At 43.0% G+C, this 20,064-nt stretch overlaps 1 protein-coding gene across 2 annotated transcripts in view; it reads left to right on the top strand.

Annotated features, from left to right (window-relative positions):
- The first annotated feature begins 18,289 nt into the window (after positions 1-18,289).
- Positions 18,290-20,064, top strand: part of RAB12 (RAB12, member RAS oncogene family) — an 84,237-nt gene continuing 82,462 nt past the window's right edge. Inside the window, exon 1 of one of the 2 annotated variants that reach the window (XM_029591014.1) lies at positions 18,290-19,267. In XM_029591014.1, coding sequence (XP_029446874.1) covers positions 18,987-19,267 — 281 coding nt within the window. In that variant the 5' untranslated portion in view covers positions 18,290-18,986. The remainder of the gene's footprint in view (positions 19,268-20,064) is intronic. The other variant, XM_029591013.1, reaches the window with a different exon arrangement.

Genomic DNA, 20,064 nt, shown 5'->3' with positions numbered 1-20,064 from the left:
GATAGTTAAACACTTCCATAAACAACAGAGTAAAATCTGCCTCAATAATTTTGTAAAAGTCCAGAGGGAATCCATCTGGACCAGATTTCTTTTTCAGAGCTAAGGATTTGAGCCGATACCACTTCATGTCCTAGACGGGGTCTATTCTGACTCTTAAGATAACTAAAACTGATGCTCCTAAATTAGGCCTGCTGTTTATTTTCCTACATTTAGGAGTCGAAGTTAGGCACCTAGCGCTGGAAATCAGCATTGAGCATCTTATTTACATCCCCTAACCTGGCCTTGCAACTTTTTAGAAGCCTAAATCTAGGCACCTAGTAATATACTTAGGAGCTCAGCAGGAAAAATTTTCATTTAGGAAGATCTAGGCATCTAACTCCTTAGATTAGGCATCTAGGTCATTTGAATATCAGCCTGATAGCTTTTATTGTATGGTGTTTTGTCTCCCCTTGATCACACATGTGAAAACTTTCAAAATGTCATATAATTTATTATGTTTTTCCTTTTTTCTTCTAGATTTCTTCTCCAAAAGCCCTGCTTAGAAAATTTCCATTATTTGCTAAAAGAAAACAAAATGAGCCATAAACACAAGACATTAAGGTAAATTTCTTATTCATGGTGCAATCTCAAAAGCTTCTGCGTACTTAAGGTAGAATCCATAATTAAAGAATGGATTCACTAAAGGTTTTGTTCCCATTCTGTGTCTATGAAGAAAAAAAAGCCTAGTTAGACTATAAGGCACTCACACATACAGTGTACAGTTTCCATAGAAACTGCACTATAGCTTAACCAGTAGAGAAAAGGTAAAAATGCCTCTGTACAGGTTGTTGGTGAGGCCTCACCTAGAATACTGAGTCCAATAGGATATAAACAGGCTAGAGATAATCCAGAGAAAGGCTACCAGAATAGTGCAGGATCAGCACCAATAGTCATACGAGATGAGACTTAAGGACCTAAATATGTATACCCTAGAGCAGGGGTGGCTACCTCCAATCCTCATGAGTGTGATGGATTAGTAGTATTCACGATAGTCCCTGTGCAAATAATATACTGGTAGACAGGATCTAGCTATCTGTCAAAATAAAGAAAAGCTAAGATGGCTGTCAAAGGGGACTACAACTCCCACAATTCTCAGTACCCAATCTCTGATAGAGCATGAATAAGAGTAACTGGACCAGAGTGACTCAGCAGGTTTCCCATAAATAGTGGCCAGGTGCTATAAATGAGGAAGCTCCTTGACATGAAGGAATTCCAGGTTCCAGGGGAGAGCCAGCAGCAGTCCCAGTATCAAAATCTGAGGAGAGACAGAGGCAGAAGGAGAATTACCTGCAGACAGAACCCTTACACATAGTTAAGTTAGAGTTGGCTGCGTCTCTTTTATTATTGCTAACAGAGAAATGGAAAGGAATAAGATATAGGTTGGGGTATCTAATGCTTCCCTGTGTTTTGTATTTTGATTTGGGAAGGTTAAAAGTTGTAGTAATCTATGAAAGAGATTTTCCTTGAAGCTACTAAGAGATAATTAAAAGTTACTAAGTTCATTATTGAGCATGGAGAGCTAGACCCTGAAACTGCTTGAATATGTCTGCAGTAATTGATTCCCTGTAAACGTTAAGTTGCTAGAAAAGTGATTCCTTGTTTAAAAATGGTTTAGAAGCTGTCCTGGGACACTGCTGGCATATTGGTCTGAAGTAATAAATTCCTTCTAAACTTTAAAGCAGCTGGTGAAAGGTTTTTTTTTTTCTCTGTTTAGAGTGGTTAAGACTGCTTAAGCCCTACTATTATTTGCAATACTAAAGCTTTAGATATTTGTACTTGTTATCTAGACAGTTTAAATGGTAGTAAAATATAAATGTCTGGAGCAGTTAAAACTGAGAAGAATTAAGCCTTGTAGATTAAGCTAAAGTCCTTTCATAAAAGTGTGTCTATAGCTAGCAAACACATAGATCAGGCAATCAAAAGTGTCACCAGTTAGTTTATCCTAAAGATTTCTTTATACAGGTTCTGGGCACCAAAGGTGAAATACTGAGAGTAGGGAAAAGGGCTCTCTAGGGAAAGGTCCTGGTTATAAGCACTGATTTGAAGATGAAAAAGGAATTGTTAGAAGCTAAATAAAGTGGTGCTCTGGTTGTACATTTTACTGTTGTTCTAACCCCCCTCCCAGGAAACTTGTTTTTCTGAAATTATAAAATGCCATGTTAAACCACAACTTTATCACTTCAGTTTTCTTTCTGTTCTGCATGAGAGAGTCTACTTAAGCCTATCTAAGGGGTTAGGCAATTGGAATGAGAAGCTGTAAAAGTACTATGTTAAAGCTACAGATGAGGAAATAGGTCAAGTCCTCACTCCACAACATCCTCTTTACTAGTAGTCCCCAGCCTATTGAACTTTAACAGCCTCTGTGTTTTAGAAACAGCCCCACCCACTGGCCAAGAAGCAGTATCCAATAGTACAATGCCACAATGAGCCACAAACAGGCCCGGTTTTCAGGATATCCATAGTGAATAATATGCATGAGATAGATTTGCATGTACTGTGTCTATTGTATACAAATCAATCTCATGCATATTCATTATCCTGAAATCCTGGCCTGTTTGTGGCTCATTGTAGCATTGGACATTGCTTCTTGGCCAGTGGGTGGCCCTGTTTCTGGCTCTTGAGGATTGGAGTTAACAATCCCTGCCCTGGAAAGACAGAGGAATATGATAGACATTTAGATACCTCAAGGATATAAATTAGGCAGGGAAAGAAACCTTTTTCAAAGGAAAGAATGATCCAAAACAAGAGGTTATGATATATGAAGCTACAGGATGTGGATTTAGGAGAAACATCATAAAATATGTATTCAATGAAAGGGTGCAGTGATCTCCCAATGGAGGTGGTGGAGAAAGAAGAGGTACCAATGGAGGTGGTGGAGAAAAAAAAACAGTAACAGAATTCAAGAAAATATGAGATAAGCACAGAGAATCCCTAGTTGTGAAGAAGTGAGGGGAAAGCCATCGATCAAGTGGAGTCTACGTCATTGAATTAGGAACTAAAGTGAGCAGATTAGATTGGCCTAGTGGTCTGCATCTGTTGCCATATTCTACGTTTATATAGTTAATAGAATTGAAAATAAATGTTTCATTTCAGTCCTATTAACCTCTGAAATGGTGAGCAGTTCATTTCATCCTGACCATTACATTTAATTTGAAGGTTGAAGATGCTATGGATGCAGAGAATTTCAGCCATTCCTCAACAGTGACAACCTACTGGCTGGTTTAGGGCTACACACAGACTGGTTTCCAGAGCGATCCTCAGTTCATGTTCCTCAACCAGACAACTGTCGCTATAATGACAGGGATAGATGGGATGAGAAACTCAGATTAAGAATCCTAGGGGAAGAGGGGAGAGGACAACTCTCTGCTGGCTATGAGGAAAGGTCAATAATACCTCAGCTTTGGGCTCCTCTCACACACATCCTCCATAACACAAATGGCCATGAGTCTGCTGGGAATGATTCCACGTGGGCCGGAAGCTCAAGAAATAGGAAGTGGTCTCTCATCAAACCCCCCCCCCCCCCTCCCCATAAAAAATGAATGTACTGCATTCAAACCATCCTAGATTGTACTGGGGTAAAACAAGGAACAAATGCATTTTGTAGAGCACAAGTACAGGAGCAATACTTGGCATAAGAGGTGAAAGAGAAGAGAGAAACATGTTCATTTAAACTCTACTAATTTTGAACTAATCCTCTGCAATTTTTTAAAACTCTTACTAGCTTTATAAAAATTGTATTCTTAACATATTTTCCTGAAAATATAATTGTCCTTGGAAGCTACTGGGCATGACTTCTGCGAGTCATGACTTCTGCTTGATTATAGAATGAATGGCAGACTCATTCCATGGGGCAAAAGACAGTCCCAAAGAGATTGCCCAACTCAATGCTTTGGCACACCTTGCAATGGTCTAAAGTGATGAGACAACATATTGATCTCTTGTTAAACCTCCGTGGGAACAGACTGATTCAGGAAATGAAAAGCTTTTAGAAATCGGTTTTCAGGTTCTTCTATCAATAGAAAAAAAGCTGTGCTTGTTTGCAGCACATGGCTGATACATCTCTGTCTGATGCCATGATTGTCCCTCTTAAGGATACCCTAATATTTTAGGTAGCTCATGTGTTCCTGCTGACAGCTACTAAGGAATTGCTGTACAACTTGCCTGCTTGCCTGGTGGGTCACTGATTGACTTGTGCCAGAATCACACAGGGTCTAATCCATCTCTCTTCAGGAAGGCTGTCTAATCCTTTCTTGCGCCACTGAAGAGCAGGGAAGTTTGTCACAAGCCCTTACTACACTAAGGGCCAGATGTGCCAAGCCTTTTCCCGTAAGCACAGGGAGGGGCATTTTGAAAGCCATTTCTGTGGATAAAACGGTGCTTTACCCATTGTCATAACCTTTTATGAAATTGCCAGCCATGCATGGGGCCTGTAAATATGTATGTTTACCTGCAGTAAGCAGAGGCATTCCTGGGGGTAGGGTTGGGGAGAATTTACTCTTCACCCTAATATTTTTGCATTTTCAAATGAATGTGTGTAAATGTTCCTGAAAAGCTCTACGCACAAATTAGCAGGTGTAATTGTGTGCGAGTTGTCTGGGTGAGATCATTTTCATAGGGAAAGTATATTCTTTCTTTCCCTTTTGAAGCTGGTGTAAAATCTGTGGGTAATTGCCTTTAGATGTATACAGACTATTACAAAATACCCTCAAAACAGGAAAAACCCTTCAGAAAAACCTAAATGCAGAATCACAGGGGTATTCAAAGTTGTCATCTCCTTACCAGCTAAATATTTGGCATGGACATACATGCAGAAGCAAACAACCACCCAATCTCTTGAGTTACAAGACCAGTGCCTCTGACTTAAGAAAATCCAATCTTGTAATTAATGGGGATACACTGATAATTAAATGTTACTCGTTTGTTGTTGCAGGTTTTTGTCATTATCTACATAGCTCCTGTCCGTTTACAACAGGCCCAGAATTATCTGCCTCTGCAGAATAATACACCTTGGAACTTGTGTATCAAAAGAAAATCCTTTGTTAAGTACTTGTTGTTGATTTGAAGGTGTAGTCTTTACGTTCTAGGGTCCCTGAAATGACTCTATGGATGTACCCTGCAATTGGCCAAGCAGCTGATATAGTGGAAAATAAGGCATTAGGCAACAGAAAACAAATTACCCATCCTCCAGATAAACTGTATTCCATCCTGTAGTTCTTTTCTAAAAACGCAGACCATATAGTTCTTTTGTTCCCAGCCTGGCTGCTTTATTAATAAAGTCCATTAAATAGGGTTCAGAACTTTTTTTTTCTATGTGTAGAGAAACTACTGAGTTGAAGTTGACGACCCACTGAGTAAGCAGAGCTAAAGCTATCCGAGTGGATTACAGCTCCCCCAGATGGGCCGCCGTGCTGATTGCTTGTTACTGCTGTATAAAGGAGAAACATCCAGAGAGGGTCTGGATTCTTGGTTATATTTTCCAGGAGGCAGGGTGGCACTGTTCCTGCTCCTGTTTTATTTTTGCTTGCTTTTGGGAGAGAACTCTTTTGGCCTTAGGGATTAAGGCCTTGATGTGGAAGATGTAGGAGTGCCTTTTTCTCATTTATAAGGAATATTATTTCCTTCTGTCATTTTTGTTGAAGGAAGCTTGCAACCACCTTTCCTTACCTTCTTCTTTGTATTTGGAAGACTGGGGGTTTTTTTGTTTGTTTTTTTACCAGCCAACTAAATTCCCCATAGTCAAGGGAATTTAGCTGCCATGATCAGGAGAGGAGTTTTCAGAGGAGTCTCTCTCACCCAGAGAGATCCAGTGACTCTTCTGAGGTCATGCATGGAATGGATTTTCATTTCATTACTGGGAGCAGAAGAAAATTGGGGAAAAAAGAATCAGGGCACCAATCCAGTGTTTAACCACTACAATACCATCAGTATACTCTGGGAGGAGTTTGGATAAGAAGTAAGAAGCCTAATTCTTGACATCTGAATCAAGGAATGAGAAATGGGACTTTGAATTATGCCAGTTAGACAAATTCAAGTATCATGTCCACGAATTTGAGAGGAAGCTCCAAAAATGACTGTGAAATTGGAATGGGATGTGAAAACAAAAGATGAAATTACCAGTGTCAAATCACAGATTTATTGGAAGAAGATTATGTAATGGACTGTATGGAACAAGGACTTGTAAATTGTTGTTCAGGTCAATTTAACATAAATTATCAGTAAAGTTTTATGTTAGGAACCACATTCATTGTCCAGCATGCTCTTTTACTGTTAATTGCCTGCCCGCGCAAGTTATAGAATCAGGTGTACGTGTGCGCGCCGGGTAGCGCACACATGTACATCTCCGCCCATGCGCATCCTTTTAAAATCTACCCCCTGGTGTAAGAGGTTAAGCTGATTGTCAAAAGTTATGCCTAAGGTGGTAACTGTATTCTTAACTGGAATGGCATAGCCTGCCATAATGGGAGCTGGAAAAAAAAATGGCGGAAGAGGAGTTAAGGTAAACCAAATTACTTCAAATTTAAGTGGATTTGCCTTAAGCTTGGAAGAATGTAGCCATTTGGAAACTTGAGATAAGCAATTAATAAAATCAGAGAGAGGTTGTGATTGGATTAAATCGGTTGTGATTGAATTAAAGCTCCCAAGAATCTGAATATCCTCGGCATTAAAGTACCCCGAAAAAACCCAAGCTTGAATTAAAGTAGCAAGAGGGGCAAGATATAGATTAAAGAATACAGGAGAAAGAATTGAAACTTGAAGCATGCCACTAGTGAGTGAAGAGGAGGAAGAAAACTCAGAATTTCAACTAACACTGTAAGCATGTTGTTCTAAAGAAGATTTGAACCATTATAATGAATTTCCTCCAACACCACAATCAAAAAGTCGATTGAGTAAAAGCTGATGGTCAACTGCATCAAAAGCCGCACTGAGATCAAGACAAATCAGGAGAACAATGTCCCCTCTGTCTGAACAGAGACCAATCTCATTAAGTATCGACGTGAGAGCTGTTTCCATGCTATATCCTTTTCTGTAGCCAGACTGCTTGGGATGTAAAGTCATTGTTTTCAAAAAGAACACATGTTTATTCATTCTTTATTACTTCCAGGAACAGTGCTCACCTTACTCCCAAACTGTCATATCAGTCTCTCCGGATTGCTGTTAGTCTCTTGTACCCAATGATTTTCCAGGCTTTAGTCAGTCTACTTCCTGGAAGCATGGGGCATTCTTTTGCTTTCCAGTGTCATGTCCCTGTTATTCTGATTAACCCTTTTCTTGTTATGTATGTTCTGCCTTCGCAGTATATTTAAATAAATATATGTATATATGTTTCCTTGTTATGCTGTCACCCTATGTCATCTCATTTATATTGCACAGTTTGGGTTCTCTATATGTTGAAGAGCATGCCCTCCTAATTGGTTATCTTTTGAATGATTCTGTTTGTCTCTCTATTTTCTCTTGCTTGCTCTTATTGATCCCTTGCCGCTAGGAATACTTGGGACAATTTTGCTTCTTGTAATTTCCTTCTGTTGGAACTGGGCTCTCTGCAGGCTAGCAGCTCCTCCGGATCCCTGCTTTTGGCTCTGCAGAAGCATTGCTTTTCACCATTCACATTCTGCAGCTTCTATCTCAGCTCCAGTTGCCTCCTTTGGAGTACTGAACTTCCAAACAGAACTTATCACAGCTGTGACAGTCTCTTCTTTCTGTGTGACTACTCTTGATGCCTTCTCATTCCATGAACTGTTCATCATTCTAATAAATGTTGTTTTATTATTCAAGAACTGAGTTTTCTCTGGTATTTGAAGCTGGAAATAAGGTTTAACTGACTTCATAGTCACTCAAGCTAAAGAACGAGAGCTGAGGACAGTGCAATGTTCTTCCCTCATGTATCCCAATACCTAACAAATACATTAGGGGCACACACCCATTCACATATATACACATACATGCCTCCTCACATATATATATGCATACACATGCATCTTCATATATACACACACAGGCATAAATACCCCCTCACTCACTACCTATTCCCACCCCTAATTCACCATTAGCAGCAACCTCCTCCTGGGGTTGAAGGGAGGACTCCTTCTTCCAGCCAATAGCAGCAGCAGCATCTTCTACTACTGCTTCTGCTGTCGGCCTCCTGCCTTCTTCCTGTTCCCACAGGCCAATCGAAGGCCTCCTCTCTTCTTCCTGCCAGCACAGTCAGGAAAAAGGGAGGAGGCATACCATTGATCTGCAGGCACAGGAAGAAGAAAGGAGGCCTCTGATTGGTCACAGGGCAGAGAAAAGGAAGGAGGCATTCAATTGGCCCATGTAGGCCAATCAGATGCCTTCTAATCTGGTTGCTTCACTAGTGCAGCAATTGCAGGGCACCCGGAGGTGTTGGCCCGGAGACCCGGCAAGTCCATTCGAATTTTGGATTCTCCGGGTCAAATCTGTAGAGTTCCTAGGTCTGATCATCATGGTCATCACACTGATATTTTAGTCCTGATAAAATCATGCCACTGCTGTTTTAGGATTGTAACTGCCGCTACTTGCTGGTTACCCCATTCAAGTGTACCAGTGCTGTTTGCGGGTTTTAACTTGCCAGGGGCAGCAGAGATTGAACACACAACTAGGGCCATACTCAGAGAGGGCAAATAGAAGTGACTGCCCTGGGCAGGGGTGGATTGACCTATTGGAACTTCAGACATGCCCCAGTGGTGGATCTGGCCAATCACGGTGGTTGGTGTTGGTCACAGAAGCCCCATACCTGTAAAGCCGCTACGACAAAGACCAGGTACCCAGTCATGCTTCTTGCACAGAGGGAGTCTCCCTTGAGGCTATCACTCACAGACTATTTTCTCACTGATTTTTCACGAGCAATGGCAGTGGCAGCTCCCTAGCCTTCCTGCTGCTTTCATGGACTCTCTCCTCTACCTTCAACTGCAGAGAAAGGAAACAATCCAGCTGCCTGCCCATCCTGGCCCTGTGTCTTCCTCTCCTGGCAGGAGGCAGCCAGTAGGCATCCCATAGCTACCTCACTGCCATCTCCATGTCTCATGCTTTCCTATGCCATGGACCTGATTCGTCCTCGGGCCATGGCAAAAAAAAAAATAAATCTAAATGAAGAATATCTGGGCCTTGCAGCCACCCCTTCTCATAACAAGGGACACCTCCTCCCACAGAAACAGGCAGCCCACTGAGACCCTGTTCTCCCAGGGCTTTGCCTGGATCCCCAACCAACAATATGAGTAAAATAAAACTTTTTTAGTTAATCAGATGGGTTGCTGCTGCTTCGGCATTCTGCAGAATGGAGAAGAGGGAGCTTGTGAGTGAGTGGGCATATGTGAGCAGTCACGAGAGTCTCTGTAAATCAGAATGTGACTAAGCATATGTGTGTCAGTGAGCATGTGAGAGGATATGTGTGTGTGTTAGAGAGTGTGTGTGTATATGAGAGTGAAAAGAGTCTGTGTATGCACACACTCCTCCCCTCAACAATCTCAGGGTGTTTGGAATCAAATGTTCCCAGGTATGCAGAGCAAGGGATTTTTATCCTTATTGGTTTTAATTATTGGGTGTTTGTGTCTGTTGTTTTGAAATATTTTATTGGAGTTGTGGGAAATTTTTAAAACTTTTATATGAATGTTTAGTTATTGGATATTCTATTCATCTACTGTTTTGAAATATATATTCTTTTTATTAGTATGGTTTTATTATTATGATTGATGTTATGTATTTCTTGATTTTATTGCTTGAGGAATGGAGGTGAATCTGTTTTTTCATTGCTGCACTATATACAGAAGCTGGCTTGTTGGGGTTTCCAGTTTGTTTTTGTCTGCACATTTCAATTTATATTTTATGTCTCTTTATGCTGTGTTTGTTGAGGGTCCGTGTTCTGTTTATGTGACCATAAGGTATTCTGATAATATGTAGTTTCTGTGTAGTTTGTTATAGATCCCTAACTTCTTCTGTTTTCCTAATAGAAGATGTATTGATATTTTAGGGCCTGGTGTAATATTTGTAATGTTGCATTTTCATAGGTAGGATTGTTTGAGTGCTGGCAGTTAGTGGCATTTTGTTATGGAATGTTTACTATATTGTAATTCATTTACTCAAGGTCTTTCGGAGGACCAAGCCCACACCCAACACATGTAACAATATGTCTAATACCATATAGGTTCCAAGTATCTATCTTTTGCAGGGATTTCTGGTTGGCACATATGAGTGCATGTAAATATACGTTACTGTAAATTATATTTTTACCTCAGAAGACTGTACTTTGAATGTCTTTTCTCATGTAAAATTTATTATCACTGCATAATATTTAAGGGTAGGAGTGCAATTCTATAAAGTTCACCTAGGGTGCCTACATATGCACTGGCTCTAGCTACACAGGCTCACATCTCAAACTTTGGGTCAGTGGCTGTCCCCAGTCTTAGTTGCAACAGTTGTATATGCAGTATCAGCCATGGCTAAATAGTTTTTTAACTCCATAGGAAGCTGGCAGCATGGATCACTTCTGTTCCTTCCTCTCCTAGAATAGGTTGGTAGAGTAGAGTCTGGAGAACCATAGCTGTAAAAGCAGCACACTGTGTAGCATACAGTGGGGCCGATGCAATACAGTGTCCTCAGCCGAGCACACTGTATAACCCGCAGTCAGACGTGGGTTAAATAGGCGCTAATCCACCCCCTAATGCAACAGAGGGATTAGCGCCTATTTAACGTATGTCTGACGCGGAGTGAATGCGATAGCGCTCATCGCATGCAAATGCATGGGAATGAGGCTATTACTCATTCACTCCACATTAAAAAAAAAAAAAAGCGTGCGTCTCAGACGCACATTTAGCTCAGGTATTAACGCCTGCCTAGAGCTGAGCACATGTAAAAGAAGTACAGAAAAGAAGATAAAAACTGCTTTTCTGTACTTCTTAAGTAAAGGGAAAAAAAAAAACCTCGGCAGACCGCCGAGTTAGGAAGACCGACGCCGGTATCGGTACTGGCAGACGGCATCGGTTTTCATAACCAGCCGTCTGCCAGCAATGAAAACGGATTCCAAGTTTACTGGTGTCGGTTTTCGTAACCGGCAGCCGCTGCGAGTTTGCGTTAGCAAGGAGGCGCTAGGGGCGTGCAAGTGACCCTAGCGCCTCCTTGCTAGCGCGACCCCCTAATTTCCATATAGCATGGCGCCCCCGTGTGGGCGTTAAGAAAGCGGGCGCTGATTTTTCAGCGCCCGCTTTCCATGTATTTTTTTTTTTTTTTGCAATGGCCCCAGTGAATGAGAATGCGCTGGAGTAGGGAGGGGGTTAGAGGGCCAGAGAAGTGGAGGCAAGTTATAGTCACAGAAAGAGAGAGGGTAAGCCAGGAGGAAATGCTTGTGCATTGTTAATAAGGCCTCTGTCTGAGGTGGCAAGGCTGAGTTCTGAGAGAGGCAGCTGGCTGTGGAACTAGTGAGTCTCCTGGAGCGACCATTGAGAAGACTTGACCTTTTGGTAGGTCTCAGTCCTTTCATCCCAGACAGCCCAGAAGGGGTACGGGCTCGGGTTGTGGATCCTGCCGAACCTCCCAATAAAGGTTTGGTAACTTACTGCCGGGAACATGAGATAGGGGGACTCCTCTCTCTCTTCTATCGGAGGTGGATCAAAGTGATTCAGCATTCTTCAAACATCAAATTGCTGCTTCAAACATTCAAATTCTTTTGAATTTTGAGGAGAACGTCAGTATCCTCCATCTCCAGTCTGAAGAAATGTATTAAAGAGAAACCTCGGGATAGCTAATCGTTTGGAAATGTGTTAAAAACTACCCTGGAGCCTTGTGTTCTTAAAATGCTCTATCTTTTTCTTGATGGCAAAGGATTCTCAGAAATTGCGGGCAGCAATTTGATGTTTGAAGCAGCAATTTGATGTTTGAAGAATGCTGAACCACTTTGGAAGTTATGCGGAGTAGTCCGATATTGGAAGAAGGTTGCAGATATTATAACGTATTAGATGAAGTTTTTCGAGCGGGCTGTTGAGATCTGCTCTTTGAAGAATTTATTGAAGTTCTGTAATTTGTCCCTGAAGAAGCCCTTTTTCAGTAGGGTGAAACAACGTTCTTTGTTGGACGTGAATCTATATAAAAGCATTTGAATTTATTAATAGTAAAAGAACATCGCTATTACCGAAGCCACCCCTCTGGTTGGGGTGCGGACCAAATCGCAGCCTGCATCTGCCAAGAAAGCCAGCCCCTGGCTCCATAACTGCCCGGGAATTCACCCCAGAGTCATAACCTCTTGAGAGAGAAATAAACAAGAGCAAGCTACCAGGGAACAACAAGAAGCTATTTGCAAAGTCATTGCCACCGTGGGGGGAGAGGGCATTTGCCATCACCGCCATGCTCGGCTTCCTGCACTCACTGCCTTTCAGCTGTTTAACTGCTAAGTCCATGCCAGCTAAAAAAAACAGCTACCGGATCAAGGCACTCAACTGAGGGACCACGGAAATCACCTCAGGAATTCTCAACTGGGGGAGGGACCTTTTGGTATCACCGCAGGAGAGCGGGGCAAATTTATTTTCCTTATTTCTCCTTTTTCAAATCGAAGCAATCCCCAGTAGGGAGATGCATGCCCACCATCTTCTGGAGATGGAGGATACTGGCAGGCTGTCACTGCAGGGGTATATATACTGTGAGGTCAGTTTGCTCCGTCTTCTGCTCGTTCTAGAGCCTCCTTTCCATTGTGCATGAAAACCTTTTGAGATATTTGATGTCTTTATCGTATCTCCCCTATGTTGCCTTTCCTCTAGGGTATACATGTTTACATCTTTAAGTCTATCCTCATATACTTTAGAATGAAAACAACTGACCATTTTGGTAGCCACCCTCTGGACTGACGCCAACCAGTTTATATCCTTTTGAAAGTGCAGTCTCCAGAATTATATACAGTATTTTAAGAGGTCTTACCAGGGACCTATACAGGGACAATATCACCTCCCTTTTTCTGTTGACCATTTCTCTCCCTATGCAGCCAAGCATCTTTCTGGCTTTTGCCATCGCTTTATCCACCTGGTTGGCCACCTTAAGATCATCAGATACAATTACCCCCAGATCCTGCTCTTACTTTGTGCTTAGAAGAATTTCACCTCCAATACTGTTCATCTCCCTTGGGTTTTTGCAAACTAAATGCATTACTCCGCATTTTTTAACATTAAATCTTAGCTGCTTGACCTTATAACACTCTTCGAGCTTCTCTAGATCCCTCCTCATGTTTTCCACTCCTTCCTGACTGTCCACCCTGTTACAGATTTTGGTATCATTGGCAAAAATACAAACCTTTTCCAATAACACTTCTGTTATGTCACTCAGAAAAATGTTGAAAAGAATCGATCCAAGGACTGATCCTTGAGGCATATCACTAGTAAAAACCTCCTCAGAGAAAACTCCATTTACCGTTACCCTTTGTCGCCTTCCACTCAGTCAATTTCTAACCCAGTCAGTCACTTGAGGATCCATACCAAGAATGTACAATTTATTTATAAGTTTTCTGTGCAGAACCATGTCAAAGGCCTTGCTGAAATCCAAGTCTACTACTTCTAGTGCTCTCCCTTGATCCAACTCTTTGGTCACCCAATCAAAGAAATTGATCATATTCATCTGACAAGATGTACTTCTGGTAAAACCATGCTGCCTTAGATCTTGCAATCCATTGGATTCCAAAAATTGCACTATCCTCTGTTTTAGCAGCAATTTCATTAGTTTCCTCACCACAGAGGTCAGAGTAACTGGCCGGTAGTTCTCAGCCTCCTCCTTACGTCCAGCTTTATAAATAGGAACCACATCTGCCCTGTTCCAGTCCTCCAGTCCTACTGTAAAGCATTGAAAAGGTCAGTCGGTGGAGCTGCCAGGACATATGTAAGTTCCCTTGGTACCCTCTGATGTATCCCATCTGGCCCCATTGTCCGGCTTATCTACTTTGAGTTTAGTTAGCTTCTCATTAACACACAGTTCTGAAAATCGATTGAGGTTTACTTCACTTCCAATCTTGTGTTTGTTTTCTGTGGTCCTACTCCAGGCCCTTCCACAGTAAACACTGAACAGAAATATTTAAGAAATTTTGATTTTTCTTCATCATTCTCTACATATTGCTCCCCTTCACCTTTGAGTCTCACAATGCCACTTTTTCACTTCCTTCTATCACTATCATATCTACAAAAATGTCTTGTCCCCTTGTTTTACCATATTTGCTATTTTTTTTTCTATTTGAATTTTTGCATTCTTGACTTTTCCAGCTTCTCTTAATTTTTCCAGATATTGTCTTCCTCTTTCTGCAATGTCTTGTAGCGATGTGAATCTGAACCGGAATCGGTTCGGATTCCGGTTCCGATTCACATGTGGGGTTTTTTGCATCGGGCCCGATTGCTGTTTTGTTTATCGGCTGGCCAATGGCACGGATACCCTGTCACATGGTAAGGGCAAAGGGCCATCGGCGCCATTTTGATTAGTGGCAGCCGACGGGCCAGGAGCGGGAGGACGGCCCGGAGTGGGAGATCGCTCCCAGGACCCCCACTGGACCACCAGGTAACTGTAAAAAGTTTTTGGGGGCGTCGGGAGGGTGGGGGAAGCTAAGGGGTTAGTTTTAAAGGGTCGGGGTGGGTTTAGGGGTTATTTTTGTGTGCCGTTTTTCCCGCCCTCCCCCAAAACGATAAGGGAACCCCCACGATCAATATCGTGGGGTTTTCCTATCGTTTTGGGGGAGACCCCCGATTTCTGACTATTTTGAAAATATCGACGGTATTTTCAATCGTCCAAAGCCCGATTCACATCTCTAATGTCTTGTAGTTTATGAATGCTAATCTTTCCTCCCTTACATTTACAGCTACTTCTTTAGAAAACCATCATGGTCTCTTTTTCCTCTTTCCTGTATTTACATTCCTAACAAAAAGATGTTTCCCTTACGATATCTCCTTTTAGTTTTGTCCACTGCCCTTCTACTACCTCTAGATTTTCCCATTCAGCTAACGACTCCTTGAAGTACTTCCCCCTTTTGACAAAGTTAGTTTTCCTGAAGTCTAGGGCCATTGCTTTAGAATGAACTTTCATCTCTTGCATCCTAATATTGAACCACATCATCTGGTGGTCAGTGGTTCCCAGGTGATCATCTACTACAACTTCAGAAATACTGTGCCCAGGAGACAAGATGGCACCGGTGTAAGATAGACCGGAGGAACGCTCTCTCTCTGTGGACAGATTTCCTGCGAGATGCCTGCTAAAAGAAAGCGTAAAGTGCGCTTATACCCTACCAAAGCCGCTATGCCCTCTTCCCATAGACTGATTACATCCTATCGATCTACTCCAACCTCGGAAAAAGAGGGCGAATTCCCCGCTGTGGTTAACCTCGAGGGAGCGAGGGAATCATCAAGGGAGGTAACCTTAAGCCCTCCATACCTTCAACCTCCTCAGGTCCCGAGATTGTCTGGTTCCTCTCCCTCGCCCGGGGCACCGAAGGATGACGTCGGTTGTGCACCTCCGGATGGTGGGGGCTTGAGAGAGGTTTTGCCTGGTCAAAGCACCGCGCTGCCGCAGACAGATGACCTGAACAGCGTCGGAGCTGGGGCTTGTTTCTTGACTTCAACGCCAGATGGTGAATCTGGAGTGCTGGTTAGAGCGGTGAGAATGCCCGGGACAGCAGCGGAGGAAGGAGACTCAGCCCATTTGGAAGATATGGGTGATTCCTTCCATATTCCATCTAGACCTGAAGTTGTAACGCTTGAAGCGTTATGGGACTTAATGGTCGGTTTAGGTCAGTGCCACAAGGAACAAGGGTCAGAATTGAAGCGTTTGAAGGACAAAATTGAAGTACTGGAGGAAAAAGTGGAGAAGCAATCCTCTGAATTAAAAGAACAAATTGGAAAAGTGGAATCTTCAATGTCTAAAAATTCTGACTGTGCAACAAAACTTATAAAGGATTTCAACAATACTAATAGGAGGTTAGAACAACTAAAAAACTATAACAGGAGATTAAACTTCCCTAAAGTCTTAAGTCAAGATTCTCTTATAACTTTGAAAACGTATATGGTAGAAATTTTAAAGTCTGAAGAACAAAAAACTCCTGTAGTGAATAAGCTGATTTTTTTTGCCTATAACATCTAATGTGAGAAACAATCAAAACCAGCCAGAGGCTTTAGGAATTTAACACAGTTCTTAGAAAGTTCAGTAGAAGAAGTTTACGAACGAGGAACCCTGTTAGTAACTTTTTTCAATGAGGCTGACTTGAGCCAAATAATGCAGAGATATTTTAAAAATATCTCAGCTAGTTTTTTTTCTCAGCAAGTCAGAATTTATCCTGACTTTACCCATGCTACACAGGAGAGACGTCGTGAATTCCTAGTGCTAAAGCCTCAAGTAATATCTCTTGGTTATAATTTCTTATTGAGATATCCATGCAAATGTTTGGTTAGAGCGCATGATGAATCCTTCATTCTTTTCATACCAGAGCAATTAGTCCTTTATAAACACTAGGAACATAACTTACCCAATCCTTAGTTACAATCTAGTCTCTGAAAGTACATAGTTATATATAACTCCCAATGTTTCATCCCCCCTCTGTTCCTTCATTACCTTTATTGTGGGGGGCATGGGTAAATGATTAATTTAAGGTTGTATGTTTAAATTTTTGGAGTATTTCCTCAATGGATATTATTGATGATTAATTATTTTTTGAAATTATGTGTTAAGACATATGCTCATGTATCTCTGATTTTTCTGAAAGTAAGAGTGATTACTTAAATGTAGATGAAAATGAATAAAAAAAAAATAAAAGTAAAAAAAAAAAAAAAGAAATACTGTGCCCATTGGTAAGCATCAGGTCCAGCATCGCTCCCTTCCGTGTGGATTCTGTTACCAATTGACAGAACAGTTCTCCTTGCAGAGAATCCAGGATCTCCCTGCTTCTAGAAGATACTGCTGTTGGGATGTCCCAATCAACACCTGGACGATTAATCTCACCAAATGCCATTGCAACATCACATTTCCTCATAGCCTATATTTGCGAATTGAAATCAACATGAGCATATTCATTGCTTTACTGAAGCTCTTAATTCAAAACTTTGAATTTTTCCATATTTTTTAAAACAAAGAATATAAATCAGATGCACATCCCACTTTTTTAAAAAGTAGACTACTATGCTTTCAAAGGATTTTCTTTGCTTCCACAGGTAGAAAGTTCATTTATATATATTTGTATTTTCCAATTGCAGGTTCAATCCGTTTGTCACTAAGAACAATGCTGTTTGTTATGATAAAGCTTACTTTTTCTGTTGAATTAACATTTGTATTCTTTTATTGACAATTCGGTTTGGTTTTAATTTGCCCTGAAACGGCAAAGTCTCTTGGCTTGGCTCATCGTCAAGAGTCTGCCACCATGAAATACAAATGGAAATACAGTTTGGGTTTTAAAGTGGCACCGGAACAGCCGAAGGGAGGATCAAACTGCTTTATTGCCCCTTCCAATCCAGGGCTGGATTTGTCAGTAGGCATACTAGGTCTGTGCCTAGGGCAGCAGCAAACTGGGGGGGGGGGGGGGGGGGGCAGCAGGCTAACTGAAGATTTGCTGCCTTTCAGTTGTGACTTTTTCTCAACAGAGAACAGCCCTCTCCTTCCTGATCCAGGGCCTCCATTGGAGGGTGGGAAAAGAGGCTGGGGAAATGAGGGTGTGTGTGTCAGATTTGGTGGCATGTTAGAGAGGGGAATGCAATCAGGAACAGGACTGGCGCATGGTAGGGACACCTCCCTACTCTCTGCATTTCAAATCCTCCCTCTCTTGATCTTATATTCTATACCTCAGATCCTGGAACCTCCCTTCCTACCTCTCCCTTCTCTCCAGATCCACTTCCCAACTCTTCCTATGCCCTTCCTCAATCCAAGACACTTCCTCTCATTCTTTCCCCTCTTACTCATCACAGATTCCTAATCTTCCCCATTCTCAGTTCTTTCCTTTTCACACTCCTTCCCCTTTCTTCACCCAATAAAAATAATATAATAGTATGCTAATCATAGTGTAAAACTTTATTTTATAATGTAACAGAAAAGATGGAAATGTTTGCCAATTGCTTCTGAATTTTTTAATTTTTGCCATAAGAGAATCCACCCATGAGCAGGCCCAGAAACTAGGGGGTCTGTGCCTTAGACCTTCTGCTCCCTGTTGTCAAACCTCGGAGGGGGGAGGGTGCTAGAGGGTGACAACACCAACGGTGCCTAAGGGTGTCATAACCCTAAATCCATCACTTGCTGTGGGACGAAAGGCAGAAGTGTAAATCCCAGAGCAGTTGGAGAGGGGCGATTAAATGCTAAACACGACTACTGGGGAACTGTTGGCTCCGGCTTCGCACTTCTAATGTTGATGCATTTTTCTGTGGACAGCGTAAGGGTGATAAAATAGCCCCGAGCTATATTTGGCGCAGGCACCACACGCTGTCACCTGATTTAGTGCCACCGAGCCCAAGAGCAGCGAAGAAAAAACAACAACAAACTGTGCCGGCAGCGGCCAATGAAGGCCGGGGCGCGAGGCTGTAACTTTTCAGCCTGGAGCGAGAGGAACGCGGAAATTCTCATTAGGACGTCGGTCTTTGTTTGGGAAGAGTCTTTTGCCTTTGCAATAGACCGGGATACAACTTTATCTCTCTAATTATTGAAACGGCAGGGCGGCGCCCGGTTGCGAATACATAGCCAACGCTTTAGAGCCGGGGCACCGGAGGAGGGGTTTTTTTTTTTCCCGGGGCGGGCGCCCTCGCTTCCCACGGACATTTTGCCTGGCGCCGGGGGCTGCATTTCTTGTCGGACTCTGCCGGTCTTCCCCGGCTCTAGAGGGCGCTCTGCGCCGGGTCTGGGGTGGGGGCGCGAGCTGCTCTCTCTCGCGCTCGGTGCGCCCGGGGCTCCGCCTTGCTGTGGCTGCCGCTCGGGAGTGCTCCGGTCCGACGGACGGGCGGGCGGGGTGGATGGGTTTAGGCTGCGGGCTGGGATCGGCTTTGCTCTTCGCTGATGGATCCCCCCTCCAGGGCCGCTGGGCTGCAGCGGCGGGGGGTGAGCGGTGGTGGTGGCGGCGGCGGCGGCTCTCCGGCGCTGCCCGGGGCTCAGTCCCGCCGCAGGAAGCAGCCGCCCCGCCCGGCCGACTTCAAGTTGCAGGTCATCATCATCGGCTCCCGCGGCGTGGGCAAGACCAGCCTGATGGAGAGGTTCACGGACGACACCTTCAGCGCTTCGTGCAAGTCCACCGTGGGTAAGGGGGAGACCCCGCCGCTTCCGGGGGGTGGGCGGGATGCACGATCGGCTCCCGGTTCATTACTGTTGGAGGAGTAGCCCCCCCCCCCCCCCCCTCTCAAGGGATGGGATCGGGATGCAGTGTGAGAATTTCATACAGAATCGTGTGCTTCACCCAGAAATAGGGGTCACCTACCCATTATTGCTTATCCCCTCCCCCCCTCCTTTTTATTTCTAGTGGGACAGAGGCCGAAGGAGGCCTCCGATTGTAGGCGTAGGGAGTCGGGGCTGTATCCGGTATCCTGCAGTCTATCTCATTCCACAGGATGCATTTCCTGCAACCGGTTGAATTTGAAATCTGAAAATGTTTACACAAAGGTTTGAGGAATCTTGTAGCTGCTGGGCAAACTTGCACCCAGCATTCCCTCCACGTTATCAGTCTGTTTACTGACCAGAGCCTACAGACATAAGACTGGGTTGTTGAATTCTGTTTGCTTAGAGTGATGAAGTCACTTATGAATACAGAGAGAATCTTTTCACAAGAAACAAACCATGGGTGTTCAATGAATGCGTTTAGCTAACAGGAACATATTAAATTACCATATGCTGGTGATATCTGAACAGAATAAGTGTGTAAACTGTGTCAGTGTTATTAGTTGTCACTTTTGGGGGAAGAGCACATTGAACCCATTGTACAGTTAAAAGTCAGAGCAACCTGCGTGAGTATATGCTCTAATCTGGAAATGAATAAATCAAAGTTCCCAAACACTGAGGCCGATGCAGTATCATGTATGCAAAAAGCTTGCGCCCAATCTA

The sequence above is a fragment of the Rhinatrema bivittatum genome, chromosome 2, assembly GCF_901001135.1.
Source record: "Rhinatrema bivittatum chromosome 2, aRhiBiv1.1, whole genome shotgun sequence".
Lineage (NCBI taxonomy): Eukaryota > Metazoa > Chordata > Amphibia > Gymnophiona > Rhinatrematidae > Rhinatrema > Rhinatrema bivittatum.
The sequence above is the reverse complement of the archived record's forward strand: the minus strand, read 5'-3'. Positions and strand labels throughout refer to the sequence as shown.